Here is a 23,185-nt window from a genome sequence, read left to right on the forward strand (position 1 = left end):
GGATGCGGTTTTTTCCGCATCGCGCCGCATCCGGCCTCCATAGGGATGCATTGAAAAATGCGCCGCAGCGGCCGGATGCGGCGCGATGCGGTGTTTTTTGCCGGAGCAAAAAACGTTGCAGGGTACGTTCGATCCGGCCGCCGCATCGGCTAAATCTGCCGCATGCGGCAAAAACCGGACCGAACGCAAGCCCCTACGGCACAATGCGGCACTAATGTAAGTCAATGCAAAAAAAACCGCAATCGGCGTTACAAAAGCCGGTTGCGGTTTTTCTGCAGAACGCCGTATTGTGCTTTCACACATCCGGATTTTTGCTCTGCGGCACAATACGGCGTTCTGCAGAAAAACCGCAACCGGCTTTTGTAACGCCGATTGCGGTTTTTTTTTGCATTGACTTACATTAGTGCCGCATTGTGCCGTAGGGGCTTGCGTTCGGTCCGGTTTTTGCCGCATGCGGCAGATTTAGCCGATGCGGCGGCCGGATCGAACGTACCCTGCAACGTTTTTTGCTCCGGCAAAAAACACCGCATCGCGCCGCATCCGGCCGCTGCGGCGCATTTTTCAATGCATCCCTATGGAGGCCGGATGCGGCGCGATGCGGAAAAAACCGCATCCGGCCGCCGCATGCGGTATTTTCCACTGCGCATGCTCAGTAGCATGCCGCAACCGGAAAAAACCGGACCTGCCGCATGTAAAAACGTATGCAAAGGATGCGGTGTTTTCACCGCATCCGTTGCATAGTTTTCACAGCCGGATTGAGCCGCAGGGCTCAAACCGGATGTGTGAAAGTAGCCTAATTGACCATATCGATCACCTGACATAAGAAATATAGCAACCTACTGGAATTATGACTCGTACGTGGCTTTGAAAACATAAGGTCTGTATTGATATGCTGTCAAAAAGGGTGGCAGATATTGTCCCACATCACAGCACCTCCTGCTTCAGACTGCTGTCGGCTTCACCACAGATACCCTTGAAAAAGACAATTAGTAGGTGAAACGTTGGGACAGTCTGTCATCCTTTTTGCCAGTCCATCAATAAATACTTATTTTTTTGCAAAGCCACATAGTGTCATAATTCCAGTGCCAAAGGTGCTATATTTTCTACTGTATCACGTTCCTTTTGAGTTTTATACCTTATATTTGTTATTACTGACATAAGAAATGTCACATTTCTGCCAGGAATCACATTGCTGACATCGGAATGACGCCGGTCCAGGAGGTAGGTATATGGTTTTTAATGAAGTATGTAACCCCTGTAATATAAAGTAAAATCAATATGTCCCCAAAAATTGTGTCCTGGAAAAAAAAAAAGGGATAACACTTGATCGCTGAGACTTCCAATGGTCCTTCGAGCTGGACCTCTGAAGAACTGATGGATAGGGGCTAACTTTAGAACGCCCCTTTAAGAGCCAGGCTTGGTCGTTAAGAGTTAGTTTGATTTGCTTTTGTTTTACTTTAGGACGTGTATATTATTTCAACCACATGACTAATGCTAGCCAGTGGGAGCGACCTTCCGCAGCCGGGAAAAACGGACAAGGTGAGCCGGCAAAGGTGCGATGTTCTCACCTGCTAGTGAAGCATAACCAGTCCAGACGTCCTTCATCGTGGAGGCAGGAGAGAATCACACGCACCAAAGATGAGGCTCTGGAGCTCATTAATGGTAGGTAAGCACTGGAATAAGGGGGAGGATAGCCTAGTAATTCATCCAAAGATAGAAACTCGAATTACAAAGAAATCACGGAAATACACTTGGAGTTGTTTTCCCACTTAGTGTATCACATGATAAAATGAATAAGTAGTATTCAAAAGTACAACTTGTTCCACAAAAACAAACCAAAACATTTATTTTTGTTTTTCGATACTCAATTGTGGAACTTATTTTATTCTAACATCTGTTAATTAAAATCTTTGTTCATGGCAAAAACCCATTTACGTTTTTTTCCATAGGGAAAGGTTCATCATTATGGTTACTGATAAGGAAAAACTTCCTCAATTGTAGACTTTTTTTTTTTTTCTTTTAATAAACATAAAGTCTGGCCAGTGTCTATGTCCCACGTGTTTATTTTTGTCCCACTATGTATTAGAGCAGGGATGTCAAACTCAAAGTGCGTAGTGTTAAAAGGGAACCTGTCAGGTGCAATATGCACCCAGAGCCATGAGCAGTTCTGGGTGCATATTGCTAATAGCTGCCTAACCGTCCCTGTATACACTAGCATAGATAAAGGGATCTTTACAAAAAGTATTTCCAAAGATCATTTATATGCTAACGAGCACAGGGACTAGTCACAAGGGCGTGTGCGCAGGGACTAGTCACAAGGGCGTTATATCCCCCGACTAGCTGTCCTCTTAGCATGTTAGCACACCCATGGGGGTGTACTAACATGCAATACAATGCAGCGTCACAAGCGGTGCTACATGTACCTGTATTCGCTGTGACCGTGCTTCTGAAAGCCGGGCACTTCTGGTCATGCCCATGTTGCAAGTACGACCCTTAGTATGTGAAGGCTTATACTTAACATGAGTTTTTCTGGAATCCCAGGGAAATCTTACACAGGGCGACCATTATTCTTCTGTACAGTAAAGGGAGGGCTGGATCTTCAGGCACAGTTATCACGCAATTCAAAAGTGAAAGTAATTATTGCGATTTTTATTCAACTTGTTTCCAATACATGAAATTAGTTCTCTTCATACGACAACTCATCAACAACTCTATACAAAGCGTTTCTCCTCACAGATCAGTCCTCTTCAAAGTGTGTCTAGAACTGTGCAGTCTTTATTCGTCTCATATAATGGAGGTGTGGTAGGAAGAAAATAGTTTGTGCTGTCCTTCTACTCCTATCTTGAGAGATCATACAGAATCTTGTCTGTCCTGAGCCTCCTTATTTATATCGACTGTTTCTCAAGAAAAACACTGATCTAACCCGCTGGTCTGTTCCCTTAACATTTCTCTCACAGATCTTTTTCACCTGGATGTCATGGACACCACTCCATTTTTCCCAGCATTCCCTGTAGTGCCACAACTACTTCCTGTCTCCTTTTCATATTACAGTGGAACCTCTCTTTACGAGTAACCCAGTTAGCGAGTATTTTGCCTAACGAGCAAAGCTTGCTGTAAGTTTGTAACTGTTTACGAGAAAGCTCTGCTGTACGAGCAAAATACACACCGCACACACTTCCGGTTCCGTACATCCCCCGCCCTCTAACCCGCACTTGCAGTCCACACAAACGCACGCACGCACACACATACAGTATTATGCTCACCTTACCTTCTGTTCAATCGCCGGCCTCATGGTTCTTGTAGTTCGCCGATACGGCGAACTACAAGAACCATGAGACCGGCGATGGAACAGAAGGTAAGGTGAGCATAATATGTGTACCTTCCATTCCATCGCCGTCCTCCTGGGTCCTGTAGTTCGCCTGTATAGGATGTGTATTGGCATTCAGCTAGCATCGCGACGAGGCAGGAACTTCCCCTGTCAGCCGCTACTGAAAGGCAGCGCGCTGGCCAATCAGAGGCAAGCGGCTCCTGCCTCTGACGTCAGCGCTCTGGCAGCGGAAGTTCCTCCCTCGTCGTGATGGTTACCCGATACACATCCCGTACCAGCGAACAGCAAGTCCCAGGAGACTGGCGATGGAACGGAAGGTAAGGTGAGCATAATGTGTCTGTTTGTGTGTGTGTGTGTAGAATGGCACAATAGGGGACCAGGATGGGACATTTAACAAGTTGGAACGAATTGTCTGCATTGCAATGATTTCCTATGGGAAATCTTGCTTTGCTGAACGAGTAACTTGGTTAACAAGCACACTCCCAGAACGGATTGTTTTCGTTAACCAAGGTTCCACTGTATTATTCCCGCTAGTTGCTAACTGATTCTGTATCACAGTACAGCTTCTATGGGTCACACGCAGTATATAGGAGTGTACGCGTCCCTTCTTCAGAGAGGGGTCTACTGCGCATGACTGCAAATGCCGGGCATTCAGAAGCATGGACAGAGCGAATACACATACGTTCTGCACCTCTGGTGATGCTGCATCGAATAGCATGTCCCTGTGGGTGTGCTAACATGCTAAGAGAGCAACTAGTCGGGGGATATAACGCCCTTGGGACTAGTCCACGCGCTCATTAGCATAAGATACAAGATGTTTAGAAATACTTTTTCTAAAGATCCCGTTATCTAGGCTAGCGTATACATGGACGGTTAGGCAGGGATTGGCAATATGCACCCAAAACTGCTCGTTGTTCTGGGTGCATAGGGGACCTGACAGGTTCACTTTAAGGCCATGATCACATGTGATCATTGTGCATTTTTTTTCAAAATCTGGGTAAAACTTAATTTATTTTTTTTTTCATTTTCTTTCTTCAAAAGCCAGGGAAAAGTGATGATCTAGAACATAAGGCATCTTATAAACATGTGAGATCAACCATTATTACGCCTTTAAAGGATTTTATTCTATTCTTCTCAGGCTACATACAGAAAATCAAATCTGGATCCGATGACTTTGAAGCTTTAGCCTCACAGTTTAGTGACTGCAGCTCTGCTAAGGCCGGAGGTGACTTGGGAAATTTTGGTCGAGGTAAGTAGGTAACATTTTGTTTTTTCCTCCAAATGTTAATGTTCACTTTCTGCTTCCGTTTTGGCAGTAATATGCACAAAACATCAGGTGACCCGCATGTTTCTGCCACTGGAAAACCTCAAAGATTTTTTTTTTGTGTTCTGCCATAGAGTTCCCACCCTACGGTACTATATGGGCCCTATAAATTGTCTGGTTCTCCCCTCCTCATGTTCCTACCAGGTTCCCTGTGTAGTCACAGTCTGGCCTTGTCTTCTGCCATGACTTTAGTGCAGGAGTTGTACAAGCTGCTATCTTTGCTTCTGCCACAGGAGTGGTCTGTAATCGCATTGCGGGGAGAGATAAAGCTTGATAGTGTTGACTATCACATCCAGATCCATTCTTCCTCCTACGAGCTGCTGAATGCTTAGGGGTGCTTCACACATAGCGAGATCGCTACCGAAATCGCTGCTACGGCACGGTTTTGGTGATGCAACAGTGACCTCATTAGCGATCTCGCTGTGTGTGACACTGAGCAGCGATCTGGCCCCTGCTGCGAGATCGCTGCTCGTTACACACAGCCCTGGTTCGTTTTCTTCAAAGGCGCTCTCCCGCTGTGACACAGATCGCTGTGTGTGACAGCGAGAGAGCGACGAAATGAAGCGAGCAGGGAGCAGGAGCCGGCATCTGGCAGCTGTGGTAAGCTGTAACCAGGGTAAACATCGGGTAACCAAGGTGGTTACCCGATATTTACCTTAGTTACCAGCCTCCGCATCTCTCACGCTGCCTGTGCTGCCGGCTCCGGCTCTCTGCACATGTAGCTGCAGTACACATCGGGTTAATTAACCCGATGTGTACTGTAGCTAGGAGAGCAGGGAGCCAGCGCTAAGCAGTGTGTGCGGCTCCCTGCTCTCTGCACATGTAGCTGCAGTACACATCGGGTTAATTAACCCGATGTGTACTGTAGCTAGGAGAGCAAGGAGCCAGCGCTAAGCAGTGTGCGCGGCTCCCTGCTCTTGCGGTTATGATCGCTGCTTCGGCTGCTGTGTTTGACAGCTAAGCAGCGATCATAACAGCGACTTACAAGGTCGCTGTTACGTCACAGAAAATGGTGACGTAACAGCGACCTCGTTGTCGCTGTCGCTTAGTGTGAACTAGCCCTTAGGGGATATTCATACACTGCACATTGGTTGCAGACGTTTCTGTTTTGTTAAATTAAGCAGTATTGGCAGGAAGAACATGAACAGGTCTTACAAATTATCATATATACTCTAGCATAAGCTGCGTTTTTGAGCACTTTTTTTTTTTTTATGCTAAAAACGCCCTTCTCGGCTTATACTCGAGGGTCCCACAAAAAATTATTCTCACCTGTTCTCCGTTCCCGCGGTATCCTCTTACCTGCTTCTTGTGGACTGCAGGCACATAGACCTCTTGATGATTGCAATGCCACAAAGCATTCAACTGAAGTAAAGTGCAGACGACAACAGCGGCAACCCCATGTACCATCCTCGATCATCGAGGGGTCTATGTGCCTGCGGTCTGCAAGGAGCAGGTAAGAGGACACCGTGCGAATAGAGGATAGGTGAGAATGTTTTTTTGTTTGTTTTTTCTTTGGCGCTCCATTGGGAGACCCAGACGATTGGGTGTATAGCACCGCCTCCGGAGGCCACACAAAGCACTACACCAAAAAGTGTAAGGCCCCTCCCCTTCTGGCTATACACCCCCAGTGGGATCACTGGCTCACCAGTTTTCTGCTTTGTGCGAAGGAGGTCAGACATCCATGCATAAGCTCCACTGTTTAGTCAGCAGTAGCTGCTGACTATATCGGATGGAAGAAAAGAGGGCCCATACTAGGGCCCCCAGCATGCTCCCTTCTCACCCCACTTGCGGTTTGTAAGGTTGAGGTACCTATTGCTGGTACGGAGGCTGGAGCCCACATGCTGTTTTCCTTCCCCATCCCCCTGAGGGGCTCTGAGGAAGTGGGATCTTTCCGGCCACCAAGCCCTGAGGCCGGGCTCCATCCACAGACCCATAGAACCTGCTGGATGTGGAGCGGGAGTGCCGTTCGGGGACAAGGCCCTGCAACTTTCAGGTACTCTGTGTCCCCGTATGGCAGGCCACGCACACTCCAGGCTTGCTGGGTGTGCTAGTGCGCCGGGGACTGTAGCGCTGTGCGCTGGGCTTATAATCCCTGCAGATTACTGGGGGACTTTACGTGTGGGGACCGCCGCGCCGACCGCCCCTGGAGCGGCGGCGCAGCTGCGACTTGTAGTGCGCCGGGGACGCGCCGACCGCGCTTTTACGGCGGCGGCGCTTCTAACTTTAGTCCCCGGCTTTTGCGGCCTAGCGCCGCTTCGTTCCCGCCCCCAACCTGTCACTCAGGGAAAGGGGGAGACGCTGTTCTATAGCAGCGCCGAGGGCTGGAGCCTTATTTGCATTCTCCAGCCCCCTTCACTAGACACAGTGGGCGCCGGGTTCCCGCTCTTGTCTCGGGCACGCCCTCGGCCCGCCCCTCTCCTCTGGACGCCGGCAGCCATTCCGGCACGCAGAGCGGGAAAACGGAGACAAGCGCTGAGCTACAGCACAGGATTCCGGCGCCACACACCCGCTTTTGTGCGGGCGGTAAGCGGCAACTAAAGTGCTGACCCACTAATGCCGAAGTGTCCTGTTGTACTTTTGTACGGTCGCTATTCAGGATGCAGACCTAGAAACAGCAGCACAGGGGTGCTAAAGCACAGACTCTATATGCTGCTTGTCTTGCATGTGCTGCAGTGTCATGTTTCCGTTATGCTTGTATGCTTTACATTGCACTGTAAGGGCTATTCTTGGCTGTCTACCCGCCTAGATGGCTAGACAGCGGCAGCAAACAGCAATGGTGCTAAGGCACAAGCTTTCAATGCTGCTTGGATTGCATGTACTGCAGAGTTTATTTTCATGCTTGTACATTCACTGCATGTCGCTATTCTTGGCTAATGCTCCTTGATGACTAGACAACAGCAGCAGAAAAGCAAGGGTGCTAAGGCACAAGCTTTCAATGCTGCTTGGATTGCATGTGCTGCAGTGGTTATTTTCATGCTTGTATGCTATACATTCACTGTATGTAGCTATTCTTGGCTAATGCTCCTGAATAACTAGACAACGGCAGCTGAAAAGCAAAGGTGCCAAGGCACAGGCTTTCTATGCTCCTTGTACTGCATGTGCTGAAGTGTTTATTGTACTTCATGCTTGTATGCTATACATTGCACTGTACGGTCGCTATTCTTGGCTAATGCTCCTAGATGGCTAGACAGCAACAGCAAAAAAAAAAAAAAAGCATGGGTGCCAAGGCACAGGCTTTCTATGCTCCTTGTATTGCATGTGCTGAAGTGTTTATTGTACTTCATGCTTGTATGCTATACATTGCACTGTACGGTCGCTATTCTTGGCTAATGCTCCTAGATGGCTAGACAGCAACAACAAAAAAAAAAAAAAAAAAGCATGGGTGCCAAGGCACAGGCTTTCTATGCTCCTTGTACTGCATGTGCTGAAGTGTTTATTGTACTTCATGCTTGTATGCTATACATTGCACTGTACGGTCGCTATTCTTGGCTAATGCTCCTAGATGGCTAGACAGCAACAACAAAAAAAAAAAAAAAAAGCATGGGTGCCAAGGCACAGGCTTTCTATGCTGCTTGTACTGCATGCGATACTGTTCCAGGACCCCCAGTGTGTGCAATTACTCAACGGGGTCTCTGCTACAGGTGGCCAAAAGAACCACCTGTGATCCCTGTCCAGGGACAGGGACGGAGTTGCAGTTTTCGCTTAGTCCAGACAGACCTTGGGCAATGTTGATTCAATGCCCCTGGCCACCCTGATTTCGAAACAAATCATGGCTCCAGGAGGGTCCCATGCATCCCAGGGTGCAGGCTCTGACACGGACGACAGTCCCAGACGGCCTAAGCGAGCTCCCTAAGAACGGCCCTCGACTTCATCACAGTACTCTCTGTATGATGATGCAGACGTAGCTGTTCAGGACTCTGATCCTGACACCGCTCTCAATCCGGATACACCGGATGGTGACGCCATAGTGAATGATCTTATAGCGTCCATCAATGGAAGGTTGGATATTGCTCCCTCAGCTCCCCCAGTGGAGGAGTCAGCTTTACAGCAGGAGAAATCCTTTTTCAGTATCTCATGCGTATATTGAGTATTTTTCTGGCCACGCTGACTTCAGAGAAGCAGTTCAGAAACACCACGCTTACCAGATAAGCGTTTTCTCCAAACGTTTTTTAAGGATACACGTTATCCCTTTCCCCTGACGTGGTAAAGCGTTAGACCCAGGGTCCAAAGGTGGATCCCCCAATCTCCAGGCTTGCGGCTAGATCCATAGTTGCAGTGGAGATGGGACTTCACTTAAAGATGCCATTGACAGACAGATGGACCTCTGGTTGAAATCTGTCTGTGAAGCTATCAGTGTGCCGGTTGCTCCGGCATTCGCAGCCGTATGGGCACTCTATCCTATTTCAGCTGGGCTTGCGCAGCTGGTCTTGAGCACATGTACATCTGTGCCGCAGGTGGTGTCCTTAACCTCGCAATGTCTGCATTGCGACTTACCCTAGTAATGCTGTCCTGGAGGGACAGTCGAGGTTGGTCCTTCCCAGGCTCGGGCAGGTCCCAATTGTCCTCGTCCAAAAGGACTCAAAAGGCTCAGAGGGGCTCAGTTTCCGGCCGGGCTCAATCACGCCCAAGGAAGGCAGCAGGAGGAACCGCTACCAAGGCGGTCTCCTCAGGACTTTCAGCTCTCTCTCTCCGCATCCGCGGTTGGTGGCAGAATCTCCCGCTTGGCGACATTTAGCTGCCACAGGTCACAGACCGGTGGGTGAGAGACATTTTGTCTCACGTGTACAGGATAGAGCTCTGTTCTCGTCCTCCGACTCGATTCTTCAGAACTTCCCCCCCCCTCCCCCCACCGAGCCGATGCTCTTCTGCAGGCAGAAGAAGTGGTAATCCCTGTTCCTCTTCAGGAACAAGACACGTTTTTTTCCTCCAATCTGATTGGGGTGCCAAAAAAGGGGTGGCTCTTTCCGTTCCGTTCTGGACCTAAAACTGCTTACCAAGCACGTGAAGGCCAGGCGGTTCCGGATGTAACCTCCGCTCCGTCATTGCCTCAATGTCGCAAGGAGCTTTCCTAGCATCAATAGACATCAGGATGCTTTTCTCCACGTGCCGATTGCTCCAGAGCACCAGCGTTTGCTACGTTTTCGTTATTGAAGACGAGCATCTTCAGTGCGTAGCCCTGCCCTTCGGTCTGGCGACAGCCCTACGGGTTTTCACCAAGTTCAGGGCAGCAGTGGGAGCAGTCCTGCACTCTCAGGGTCACTCTGTGATCCTTACTGGGACGATCCACTTGTCAAGGCACCCTCTCAAGAGGCATGCCGACACAGCCTGAACGTGGCGCTGGAGACTCTCCAGAGTTTCGGGTGGATCATCAACTTTTCAAGGTTACATCGGGCACCGACCCAATCGCTGACATATCTGGGCATGGAGTTCACACTCCCTCAGCGATAGTGAAGCTTCCGCTGGACAAGCAGCGTTCACTACAGACGGGGGTGCAGTCTCTCCTTCAAGGCCAGTCACACCCCTTAAGACGCCTCATGCAGAGGCAGTCACTTTCGCGCAGTTTCATCTGCGTCCACTTCAATGGGGCATGCTTTGCCAATGGGTTGGGGAGTCGACGTCCCTAGACAGGAACGTTTCCCTTCTCAGACGGTCAAGGACTCTCTTCAGAGGAGTCCATCCTTCAGATCAATGTTCTGGAAATCTGGGAGTTGTATCTTGCCCTGCAAGCCTTCCAGCAGTGGCTGGAAGGAAAACAGATCCGACTTCAGTCGGACAATTCCACAGCGGTGGCAGACATCGCCCACCAAGGCGGAACACGCATCGCCAAGCCTACCAGGCAATCCGGCGGATTCTGATGTGGGTGGGGGACAGAGCATCCACCATATCCGCAGTTCACATCCCGGGAGTAGGAAATTGGGAAGCAGACTTCCTCAGTCGCCTGGGTATGGACGCAGGGGAATGGCCTCTGCACCCAGAATGGTGTCAGGAAATCTGTAGCCGCTGGGGGATGCCGGACGTCGACCTAATGGCGTCTCGGCACAACAACAAGGTCCCGATTTTCATGGCGCGGTCTCACGAGCAAAGTGCTCTGGCGGCAGGCGCCCTAGTTCAGGATTGGTCGCAGTTCCAGCTACCCTATGTGTTCTACCTCTGGCACTGTTGCCCAGAGTGCTACGCAAGCTCAGCTCCGCTTGCCGCCGCGCCATCCTCGTCGTCCCAGACTGGCCGAGGAGGTCGTGGTCCCGGATCTGTGGCATCTCACGGTCGGCCAACCGTGGGCACTCTCAGACCGGCCAGACTTACTGTCCCAAGGGCCGTTTTTTCCACTGAATTCTACGGCCCTGATCCTGACTGTGTGGCCATCGAGTCCGAGATCCTAGCGTCTTCAGGATTATCTCCAGACGTCATTGCCACCATGAGACGGGCTAGGAAGCCGGCGTCTGCCAAGATCTGCCACAAGACGTGGAAGATATTCTTATCTTAGCGCTCTGCTCAGTGAGTGTCTCCCTGGACATTTGCATTGCCTACTTTTCCTTCCTTCCTACAATTTGGTTTGGGAAAAGGTTTGTCGCTCGGCTCTCTTAACGGACGAGTCCCAGCGCTGTCTGTATTCTTTCAGAAGCGCATAGTACGACTTCCTCAGGTACGCACGTTCCTGCAGGGGGTTGGTAACATTGTCCCTCCGTACAAGAGGCCGTTAGACCCATGGGATCTGCACAGGGTACTACTTGCTCTCCAGGAGCCGCCCTTTGAGCCTCTGAGGGATGTCTTTTCACTTTCTCGACTGTCACAGAAAGTGGCCTTTTTTGGTAACGGTCACGTCTCTTCAGAGAGTGTCCGAGCTAGCAGCGCGGTCATCCAAAGCCCCTTTCCTGGTTTTTCACCAAGACAAGGTAGTGCTGCGCCTGATTCCGGGTTTTCTCCCTAAGGTGGTATCCCCCTTTCATCTCAGTCAGGATATCTCCTTACCTTCCTTTCGTCCTCATCCAGTTCATCGATATGAATTGGATTTGCATTTGTTGGATCTGATGAGAGCGCTCAGAATCTACTTTTCCCGCACGGCGCCCCTGCGCCGCTCGGATGCACTCTTTATACTTGTCGCTGGTCAGCGCAAAGGGTCGCAGGCTTCCAAAGCCACCCTGGCTCGATGGATCAAGGAACCAATTCTTGAACCCTACCGTTCTGCTGGGCTTCCGGTTCCATCAGGGCTGAAAGCCCTTTCTACCAGAGCCGTGGGTGCGTCCTGGGCATTACGACACCAGGCTACGGCTCAACAGGTGTGCCAGGCAGCTACCTGGTCAAGTCTGCACACTTTCACCAAACATTATCAGGTGCATACCTATGCTTCGGCGGACGCCAGCCTAGGTAGAAGAGTCCTGCAGGCGGCAGTTGCCTCCCCGTAGGGGAGGGCTGTCTTTGCAGCTCTAACATGAGGTATTTCTTTACCCACCCAGGGACAGCTTTTGGACGTCCCAATCGTCTGGGTCTCCCAATGGAGCGCCGAAGAAGAAGGGAATTTTGTTACTTACCGTAAATTCCTTTTCTTCTAGCTCATATTGGGAGACCCAGCACCCGCCCTGTTGTCCTTCGGGATTTTTGGTGGTTTTTCGGGTACACATGTTGTTCATGTTGAATGGTTTTCAGTTCTCCGATGTTACTTCGGAGTGAATTTGTTTAAACCAGTTATTGGCTTTCCTCCTTCTTGCTTTTGCACTAAAACTGGTGAGCCAGTGATCCCACTGGGGGTGTATAGCCAGAAGGGGAGGGGCCTTACACTTTTTGGTGTAGTGCTTTGTGTGGCCTCCGGAGGCGGTGCTATACACCCAATCGTCTGGGTCTCCCAATAGGAGCTAGAAGAAAAGGAATTTACGGTAAGTAACAAAATTCCCTTCTTTGTTTTTTTTTTTTTGTATGTGAACAACAGTATAGTAGGGGACTGGAATGAGGATATAATTAAAACATGGGCACATTACTACCGGACTCTTTACTACAGGAGACAATATGGGCACATTACTACAGGGGATGATATGGGCACATTACAACCAGTAGCTGCTGCAATTTCCACCCTAGGCTTATACTAGAGTCAGAAAGTTTTCCCAGTTTTTTTTGTGGTAAATTAAGGTGCCTCGGCTTATACTCGAGTATATACAGTAGCTCTCTCGCAAGTACCTTCTAGGAGAGGTAGCTTACCTGTTCATCTGACACTCTTGCTGCATGATCTGGGAACATTGCCAAATCAGAACCTTGTCAATAGACACATTGTTTCTGGGTGTTTGCTCGTCGCCAGTGAGACTCCATACTCGACTGGTCTATAAGATGATCTGTGCCGGCCCAGAGGCATCTGATGTCATGGCAGTGGCTCTGAGCGGTGATGTGGCTGTACCAGGCGCGAGCGACAGGCATTTTGTAATGGGGAATAAAAAAATTCAAAAATGGAGAAAAAAAATTAAAAGTTTGTGACGCCAGTTGGGATGTTCAGCTGTGGTGTGGCCGGGCACTGCTGGTGGGCCCCAGGAGTTAGGTGGTGAAGTGCAGTGCCAGAGGGTTGTCCTCTTGCCCCCCCCCAACTAGGTCTGGTTCCTGGGGGATGTGTTGAGGTAGGGATGGCGCAGCAGGGAATAAATCAGCCAGAGACAGGACAGGGAGCTTTTACTGAAGCTCTGCATAACAGTCCGGAACATTCTTTAGGGTATGTGCGCACTAGGCGTTTTTTTCACGCTGCGTTTTTATGTGCGTTTTTGTCTAAAAAACGCACCCGCGGCTAAAAAACGCGGCAAAAACGCATGCGTTTTTGCCGCGATTTGGTGCGTTTTTTGCTGCGTTTTTGCTCACTGCGTTTTTAATCAGTGCACAATGCCATTAAAGATTGTTGATGAAAAAAAAAAAAAAAGGTCTGATGTCATTTCCTTCTTGAAAATGTTCATTGTATGCAGGAGAGCAGACAGCTGCAGAACTAGTGTATGCAGGAGAGCAGACAGCAGCTGCAGAACTACAAGTCTCAGCATCCTCCATTCACTAGTGTATACAGGAGAGCAGACAGCAGCTGCAGAACTACAAGTCTCAGCATCCTCCATCCAGGACTGTATGCAGTTTTTTGCCCAAAAAGAAAAAAAAAATGACGTAGGCTTCGCCATATTTTTGTATGCTAGCCGGGTACAGCAGGCAGGTACGGGCTGCCCCCAACCCCCAGCTGCCTATTTGTACCCGGCTGGGAACCAAAAATATAGAGAATCCCTTTTTTTTTAATTATTTCATGAAATAATTAAAAAAAAAAATGACGTGGGCTTCGCCTAATTTTTGAGTCCAGCCGGGTACAACTAGGCAGCTGGGGATTGGAATCCACAGTGCAGGGTGCCCATGCTTTCTGGGCACCCCCACTGCGAATTGCAGTCCGCAGCCACCCCAGAAAATGGCGCTTTCATAGAAGCGCCATCTTCTGGCGCTGTATCCAACTCTTCCAGCTGCCCTGAAGCCGGGTGGCTAGCTAGGTAATAATGGGGTTAGGGCTAGCTGTATAGCTGGCCCTAAGCCCGAAATTCATGGTGTCACGCCAATATTAGACATGGCCACCATGAATTTCTAGTAATGATAAAAAAAAAACACAACACAGAGAAAAATATTTTTTTCTTCGGCGCTCTATTGGGAGACCCAGACGATTGGGTGTATAGCACTGCCTCCGGAGGCCACACAAAGCAATTACACTAAAAAGTGTAAGGCCCCTCCCCTTCTGGCTATACACCCCCAGTGGGATCACTGGCTCACCAGTTTTCTGCTTTGTGCGAAGGAGGTCAGACATCCACGCATAGCTCCACTGTTTAGTCAGCAGTAGCTGCTGACTATATCGGATGGAAGAAAAGAGGGCCCATATGGGGCCCCCAGCATGCTCCCTTCTTACCCCACTTGTGGTTTGTAAGGTTGAGGTACCCATTGCGGGTACGGAGGCTGGAGCCCACATGCTGTTTTCCTTCCCCATCCCCCTGGGGGGCTCTGAGGAAGTGGGATCTTACCGGCCACCAAGCCCTGAGGCCGGGCTCCATCCACAGACCCATAGAACCTGCTGGATGTGGAGCGGGAGTGCCGTTCAGGGACAAGGCCCTGCAACTTTCAGGTACTCTGTGTCCCCGTATGGCAGGCCACGCACACTCCAGGCTTGCTGGGTGTGCTAGTGCGCCGGGGACTGTAGCGCTGTGCGCTGGGCTTATAGTCCCCGCAGATTACTGGGGGACTTTATGTGTGTGGATCGCCGCGCCGACCGCCCCTGGAGCGGCGGCGCAGCTGCGACTTGTAGTGCGCCGGGGACGCGCCGACCGCGCTTTTACGGCGGCGGCGCTTCTAACTTTAGTCCCCGGTTTTTCTGCGGCCTAGCTCCGCTTCGTTAACGCCCCCCACCCTGTCAATCAGGGTAGGGGAGAAACGTTGTTCAATCGGCAGCGCCGAGGGCTAGAGCACGATTTACATGCTCCAGCCCTCTCACTGAGCACAGTAGGACACAGGCTTCGCGCTTTTTCTCTGTGCACGCCCTAGGCCCGCCCCCAGGCTTGCAGCTCCCCAGGACGCCGGCAGCCATTATACACATGCAGTCTGGCTGGAGAACGGACGCAGGCTCTGAGGGACCCAGGCTAAGGGTTTTCTGGCGACCACACACCCGCGCTAAGCGGGCGGTAAGCAGCACATACGTGCGGCCCCACTAGTGCCACAGTGTTATATTTGTGTAGGCACTGTAAGGTCGCTTCTTGGCTGTACACCCTATATTGCTTTCAGGAGACAACAGCATGTCATCCGCAAAACGCAAGGGTGCCAAGGCACGGGCTGTATACACTGCTTGTACAGCATGTGGGGCTAATCTACCAGCAGGCTCCAACGACTCTCATTGTGTGCAATGTTCAGTCCCAGTGGCACTTCGTCAGCCAGAGCCTATTGTGGTGGTAGCCCAGGCAGAGACGCCTGTGAACCCTACCCCGGTGACGGGGACAGAATTTGCAGTCTTTGCTGATAAAATGTCTGTGACTATGACAAAAATCCTGGAGACCTTGCAGTCCAGGCCAGTTGCTCAGACCATGGACAACGCTGTGTCTATGTTCCCCGGCCCCCCTCAGCTGGAATTAATCCGTAATTCAAGGGGGTCCCAGGCATCACAGGCTGAGGGCTCTGACTCGGATGACAGTCCCAGTCCGCCTAAGCGAGCTCGCTGGGAGAGACCCTCCACGTCATCACGCGGATCAGGGTCTCAGCGAGAGGGGTCTCTATATGATGGCTCAGAGGTGGGTGATCAGGAGTCTTGTCCTGACGCCGCACTCAATTTGGATACGCCAGATGGTGACGCCATGGTAAATGACCTTATAGCGGCCATCAATAGGCTGTTGGATATTTCTTCAGCGCTCTATTGGGAGACCCAGACGATTGGGGTATAGCTACTGCCTCCGGAGGCCACACAAAGCACTACACTAAAAAGTGTAAGGCCCCTCCCCTTCTGGCTATACCCCCCCGTGGTATCACGGGTTCTCCAGTTTTCAAGCTTTGTGCGAAGGAGGTCAGACATCCATGCATAGCTCCACAGATTTTAGTCAGCAGTAGCTGCTGACTATTTCGGATGGAAGAAAAGAGGGCCCATATAGGGCCCCCAGCATGCTCCCTTCTCACCCGTTGATGGTGTTGTAAGGTTGAGGTACCTATTGCTGGTACGGAGGCTGGAGCCCACATGCTGCTTTCCTTCCACATCCCCCTGAGGGGCTCTGAGGAAGTGGGATCCTGCCGGCCTCAAAGCTCTGACGCCGGGCTCCATCCACAGACCCATTTGAACCTGCTGGATACGGAGCTGGAGTACCGTTCAGGGACATGGCCCTGCACCATTACAGGTACTCTGTGTCCCCGGACACACAGACACAGCACACTCCAGACTTGCTGGGTGTGCTAGTGCGCCGGGGACAGTAAAGGGTTACAGTCACTGCAGCTTTGCTGAGTGACTTTGTGTATTGGAAACTACCGCGCCGGACGCTCCGGGAGCGGCGGCGCGGCTGGGACTTGTAGTTCGCCGGGGACTGGGCGCCGACCGCGCTTTTACGGCGGCGGCGCTTATAAATCCAGTCCCCGGCTTCTGCGGCCTAGTGCCGCTTCGTTCCCGCCCCCTCCCTGTCACTCAGGGAAGGGGACAGGCGCTGAGCAATCAGCAGCGCCGAGGGCTGGAGCCTTTTTACATGCTCCAGCCCTCTCACTGCACACTGTCGGACGCCGGATTCCCGCTCTGACTTGGGGCACGCCCACGGCCCGCCCCTCCTCACACGAGCTGGGGAAGACGCCGGCAGCCATTACCGCAGTCCGAGCTCGGACTTTCGGCAACCAGGCAGGACTATGGCGACCATACACCCGCTTATAGGCGGGCGGTAAGCGGCACACATAGTGCTGACCCCAATATATACTGCAGTGTGTACATGTGTATTTTAACTGCATAGGTCGCTATATGCCCGCTTGGAGAGCGACACATCAGCAGCAGGAAAGCAGGTGTGCTAAGGCACAGGCTTTCTATGCTGCTTGTATTGCACGTACTGAAGTGTTCATTTGTATTTATGCTTGTATGCTATACATTGCACTGTACAGTCGCTAGTCTTAGCTATATTCTCCTGGAATGGCTAGACTACAGCAGCAGAAAACCAAGGGTGCTGGGGCACAGGTTTTTTTCTATGCTGCTTGTATTGCATGGGCTGCAGTGTGCATTTGTACTTGTGCTTGTATGCTATACATCGCACTGTATGGTCACTCTTCTGGGCTATATTCCCCTAGATGACTTGTCTACAGCAGCAGAAGAGCAGGGGTGCCAGGGCATAGGCTTCTATGCTGCTTGTATTGCTTGTGCTGCAGTGTTCATTTGTACTTTATGCTTGTATGCTATACATTGCACTGTACGGTCACCATTCTTGGCTATATACTTCTAGATGGCTAGTCGGCAGCGGCAAAAAAGCAACACAGATTTTCAGTGCTGTTTTTACTACATGGGATGCTATTCATGACACCGTCCCATTGTGTGCATGCTCCCCTGTAGCACTTCGTCTGCCGGGGTCTCTAGCACTTCGTCTGCCGGGGTCTCTACTAGTCGTGGCCAAAGAAACCACCTGTCAACCCTGTCCAAGGACAGGGACGGAGTTGCAGTTTCGACAGATATATTGTCATAAGATAGAGACTTGCAGTCCAGACAGGCCATGGGCAATCTTCCTGACCAACCTCATTTGGAACGGGGGGGTCCCAGGAGGACTCTCTGTATGATAAGGCAGCTCTCCAGGACTTTGATCCTGACATCGCTCTCAATCCGGATACACCGGATGGTAACGCCATACGGAATGATCCTATAGCGTCCATCAATGGAAGGTTGGATCTTTCTCTCTCAGCTCCCCCAGTGGAGGAGTCAGCTTCACAGCAGGAGAAGTCCCTTTTCAGTATCTCAAACGGATATTGAGTATTTTTCTGGCCACGCTGACTTCAGAGAAGCAGTCCAGAAACACCACGCTTACCAGATAAGCGTTTTCTCCAAACGTTTTTTAAAGATACACGTTATCCCTTTTCCCCTGACGTGGTCAAGCGCTGGACCCAGGGTCCAAAGGTGGATTCTCCAATCTCCAGGCTTGCGTCTAGAGACATAGTTGCACTGGAGATGGGGCTTCACTTAAAGATGCCATTCACAGACAGATGGACTCTGGTTGAAATCTGTCTAGGAGGCTATCGGCGTGTCGGTTGCTCCGGCATTCACAGCCGTATAGGCAACCTAACCTGTTCAGCTGTTCTTGCGCAGCTGGCCTTGAGCACATGTACATCTGTACCGCAGAGGCGTCCGTAACCCCGCGATGTCTGCACTGCGACTTACCCTATTAATGCTGTCCTAAAAGTACAGTCGAGGTTTCGGCCCTTCCCAAGCTCGGGCAGGTCCCAATTGTCCTCGTGCAAAAGGGCTACAAAACCTCAGACGGGCTCAGATTCCGGCCGGGCTCAATCACGCCCAAGGAAGGCAGCCGGAGGAACCGCTACCAAGGCGGTCTCCTCATGACTCTCAGCTCTCTCTCTCTCTCTCCGCATCCGCGGTTGATGGCAGACTCCCCCGCCTTTGGCGACATTTAGCTGCCACAGGTCACAGACCGGTGGGTGACGGACATTGTGCTCACGTGCACAGGACAGTGTTCTGTTATCGTCCTCCGACTCCATTCTTCAGAACGGCCCCACCTCTCCACCGAGCAGATGCCCTGCTGCAGGCGGTGGACGCTCTAAGAGCAGAAGGAGTGGTGATCCCTGTCCCCCCTCAGGAACGAGGGCGAGGGTTTGTACTCCAATCTCTTTCTGGCTCCAAAACAGGACGGCTCCTTCCGTCCTGTTCTGGACCTAAAACTGCTCAACAATCATGTGCACGCCAGGCGGTTCCGGATGGAATCCCTCCGATCCGTCATTACCTCAATGTCTCGAGGAGACTTCCTTGCCTCAACAGACATCAAAGATGCCTATCTCCACGTGCCAATTGCTACGGAGCACCAACGTTTTCTACGTTTTGTGATAGGAGACGACCATTGTCACAAACCACCGGGGGGGTCACTCAGGAATCCCCCGCGCTGGCTACCAGTACGTCACGATCGGGGGGTAGCAAGCAGGAGTCACCCCTCCTTTATACCTCCCGACCGACAGACAGAGCACGTGACGCGCTCTCTAGCGCCCCTCTTATAGTCAGGCCAATTATGGAATTGCCCGACAATAAGCAAGGAGGCCGCTATACTACTTATGCCGATTATTGAAGGGTCCCCGGTGAGAGTAGGGTATATATTCCCCCGACCTCCGCGGGCGGAATATATAATATCTTCCCGAATCTCACTGGCCTCCCCACAATAATCCTTGGCACAACTCGCTGCCACCAACCGCTTCACGGTAACTATTAGCCGAACACACAGACGTGGGATTCAAGATCGAGATAACAGAACAGCCCAAGATTAATTATATAATTTAATCAGCCTAAAGCACACTAGAAACTACAATATATACAATAGGGAATCTACAGAATATACATATGTCAGAGTACAGTTACAGATAAAGCATGGTTTACAAACAGGTATGTAATTCAATCAGTTACCTTGTGCGTCTGGCCACAGGGGGGCGCTGTAGACCAGGTTTCTAGGAACTCCCACAGATGTTTCCTGCACGTGACCCCCAGCGAAAGAACACTGGAAAATGGCCGAAGTAGGGTTATCAACCTGGGCAAATCCAGGTCCCCTCCTACCTTAGTGACCTCAGAGGGAGCACTGCTCCACCCCTGGCTTGAGTTATGGACAATCCACAACATGGAATATGGGCCATAACTTTGCCTGGGAGCGTCGTAGGCGGACGCCAATGCTCTCATTGTGACAGTTATGAATTTAGCTACAGAACGAGGGGACTCATGACCTGTCTGCCAGTTCCCCATTGGCTGATATCACGCCTGGGGCAGTTCCCAATGTCCTGCTCCCATAAAAAGGGTGTGCCGGCATCGTCCGCATGCGGAGACACCATTTTTATGGTTGCCATATTTATCGGAAATATGGCTTGCGAGATGTGAACCATTTTTTACTGGAGTCGTTCTGTCTGGCTATTTCCATAGCCTTGCTAACTGCTAGCAGCCCCCACTACAGGGTCACGGCAGGGAGTCATCCTGTGTCCATTGTCCTCAAGCCACCTAATTTCCATATCACAGGACATGGCCATGGAGGTGTAAGTGGAACACTGAGAACAAGAAGGGAGGGGGCACTGCCAGGGAGTGATGAGGGATTATGACTGGAGTCATAATTCATCTTCATATCCCGGGATTTGCCTCACAACCATCTTCAGTTCGTAGCTCTGCCATTCGGTCTGGCGACAGCCCCACGGGTGTTCACCAAGGTCATGGCAGCAGTGGTAGCAGTCTTGCACTCTCAGGGACACTCGGTGATCCATTACTTGGACGATCTACTCGTCAAAGCACCCTCCCTCGAGGCATGCCAACGCAGCCTGAATGTTACGCTGGAGACTCTCCAGACTTTCGGGTGGATCATCAATTTGGCAAGGTCAAATCTGTCACCGACTCAATCACTAACGTATCTCGGCATGGAGTTTCACACTCTATCAGCGATAGTGAAGCTTCCGCTGAACAAGCAGCGTTCACTGCAGACAGAGGTGCAGTCTCTCCTTCAAGGCCAGTCGCACCCCTTAAGGCGCCTCATGCACTTCCTAGGGAAGATGGTGGCAGCCATGGAGGCAGTTCCCTTTGCGCAGTTTCATCTGCGCCAACTTCAATGGGACATTCTCCGCCAATGGGACGGGCAGTCAACCTCCCTGGACAGGAAAGTCTCCCTTTCCCAGACGGCCAAGGACTCTCTGCAATGGTGGCGTATTTCCACCTCATTGTCACAGTGAAGATCCTTCCTACCCCCATCCTGGGCAGTAGTCACGACAGATACGAGTCTGTCAGGGTGGGGAGCAGTTTGTCTCCGCCACAGGGCTCAGGGGACGTGGACTCAGCAGGAGTCCACCCTTCAGATCAATGTACTGGAAATCAGGGCAGGGTATCTTGCCCTACTAGCTTTCCAGCAGTGGCTAGAAAGAGAGCAGATCCGAATCCAGTCGGACAACTCCACAGTGGTGGCATACATCAACCACCAAGGAGAGACGCGCAGTCGGCAAGCCTTCCAGGAAGTCCGGCGAATCCTCATGTGGGTGGAGGACACAGCATCCACCATATCCGCAGTTCACATCCCGGGCGTAGAAAAATGGGAAGCAGACTTCCTCAGTCGCCAGGGTATGGACGCAGGGGAATGGTCCCTTCACCCGGACGTGTTTCAGGAAATCTGTCGCCGCTGGGGGGTGCCGGACGTCGACCTAATGGCGTCTCGGCACAACAACAAGGTCCCGGCATTTATGGCACGATCGCGCGATCACAGAGCTCTGGCGGCAGACGCCTTAGTGCAAGATTGGTCGCAGTTCCGGCTCCCATATGTGTTTCCACCTCTGGCAATCTTGCCCAGAGTACTGCGCAAAAATCAGATCCGATTGCAGCCGCGTCATACTCGTCGCCCCAGACTGGCCGAGGAGATCGTGGTACCCGGATCTGTGGCATCTCACGGTCGGCCGACCGTGGTCACTACCAGGCCGGCCAGACTTACTGTCCCAAGGGCCGTTTTTTCCATCGGAATTCTGCGGCCCTGAACCTGACTGTGTGGCCATTGAGTCCTGGATCCTAGCGTCTTCAGGATTATCCCAAGGGGTCGTTGCCACCATGAAACAGGCTAGGAAGTCCACCTCTGCTAAGATCTACCACAGAACGTGGAAGATTTTCTTAACCTGGTGCTCGGCTCAGGGAGGGTCTCCCTGGCCATTTGCATTGCCTACTTTTCTTTCCTTCCTGCAATCGGGGTTAGAAAAGGGCTTGTCGCTCGGCTCCCTTAAGGGGCAAGTCTCGGCACTATCCGTGTTCTTTCAGAAGCGTCTAGCACGTCTTTCTAAGGTGCGCACGTTCCTACAGGGGGTCTGTCATATCGTACCCCCGTACAAGCGGCCGTTAGATCCATGGGATCTCAACAGGGTACTAGTTGCTCTCCAGAAGCCGCTTTTCGAGCCTCTGAAGGAAGTTTCATTTTCTCGCCTGTCACAGAAGGTGGCGTTTCTCGTTGCGATCACATCGCTTCGGCGAGTGTCTGAGCTGGCAGCTCTGTCATCCAAGGCTCCCTTCCTGGTGTTCCACCAGGACAAGGTAGTGCTGCGCCCCATTCCGGAGTTTTCTCCCTAAGGTCGTATCCTCATTTCATCTTAATCAGGATATATCCTTGCCTTCCTTTTGTCCTCATCCGGTTCACCGGTATGGAAAGGACTTACGTTTGTTAGATCTGGTGAGAGCACTCAGAATCTACATTTCCCGCACGGCGCCCATGCGCCGTTCCGATGCATTTTTTGTCCTTGTCGCTGGTCCGCGCAAGGGGTTGCAGGCTTCTAAAGCCACCCTGGCTCGATGGATCAAAGAACCAATTCTAGAGGCCTACCGTTCTGCGGGGCTTCCGGTTCCTTCAGGGCTAAAAGCCCACTCACCCAGAGCCGTGGGTGCGTCCTGGGCATTACGACACCAGGCTTCGGCTCAACAAGTGTGCCAGGCAGCTACCTGGTCCAGTCTGCACACTTTCACCAAGCATTATCAGGTGCATACCTATGCTTCGGCGGACGCCAGCTTAGGTAGAAGAGTCCTGCAGGCGGCAGTGACACCCCCGTAGGGGAGGGCTGTTTTGCAGCTCTAACATGCGGTATTTCTTTACCCACCCAGGGACAGCTTTTGGACGTCCCAATCGTCTGGGTCTCCCAATAGAGCGCTGAAGAAGAAGGGAATTTTGTTACTTACCGTAAATTCCTTTTCTTCTAGCTCTTATTGGGAGACCCAGCACCCGCCCTGTTGTCCTTCGGGATTTTTTTGTTGTTTGCGGGTACACATGTTGTTCATGTTGAACGGTTTTTTCAGTTCTCCGATGTTACTCGGAGTTAATTTGTTTAAACCAGTTATTGGCTTTCCTCCT

At 51.3% G+C, this 23,185-nt stretch overlaps 1 protein-coding gene across 1 annotated transcript in view; it reads left to right on the top strand.

Moving 5' to 3' along the window:
• The window catches only part of PIN1 (peptidylprolyl cis/trans isomerase, NIMA-interacting 1), a 73,169-nt gene that overhangs the window by 5,653 nt on the left and 44,331 nt on the right, over positions 1 to 23,185 (top strand). Inside the window, exons 2-3 of the mRNA XM_075346474.1 lie at positions 1,462 to 1,662; positions 4,467 to 4,577. Coding sequence (XP_075202589.1) covers positions 1,462 to 1,662; positions 4,467 to 4,577 — 312 coding nt within the window. The remainder of the gene's footprint in view (positions 1 to 1,461; positions 1,663 to 4,466; positions 4,578 to 23,185) is intronic.

This window comes from Anomaloglossus baeobatrachus, chromosome 4 (assembly GCF_048569485.1).
Source record: "Anomaloglossus baeobatrachus isolate aAnoBae1 chromosome 4, aAnoBae1.hap1, whole genome shotgun sequence".
Lineage (NCBI taxonomy): Eukaryota > Metazoa > Chordata > Amphibia > Anura > Aromobatidae > Anomaloglossus > Anomaloglossus baeobatrachus.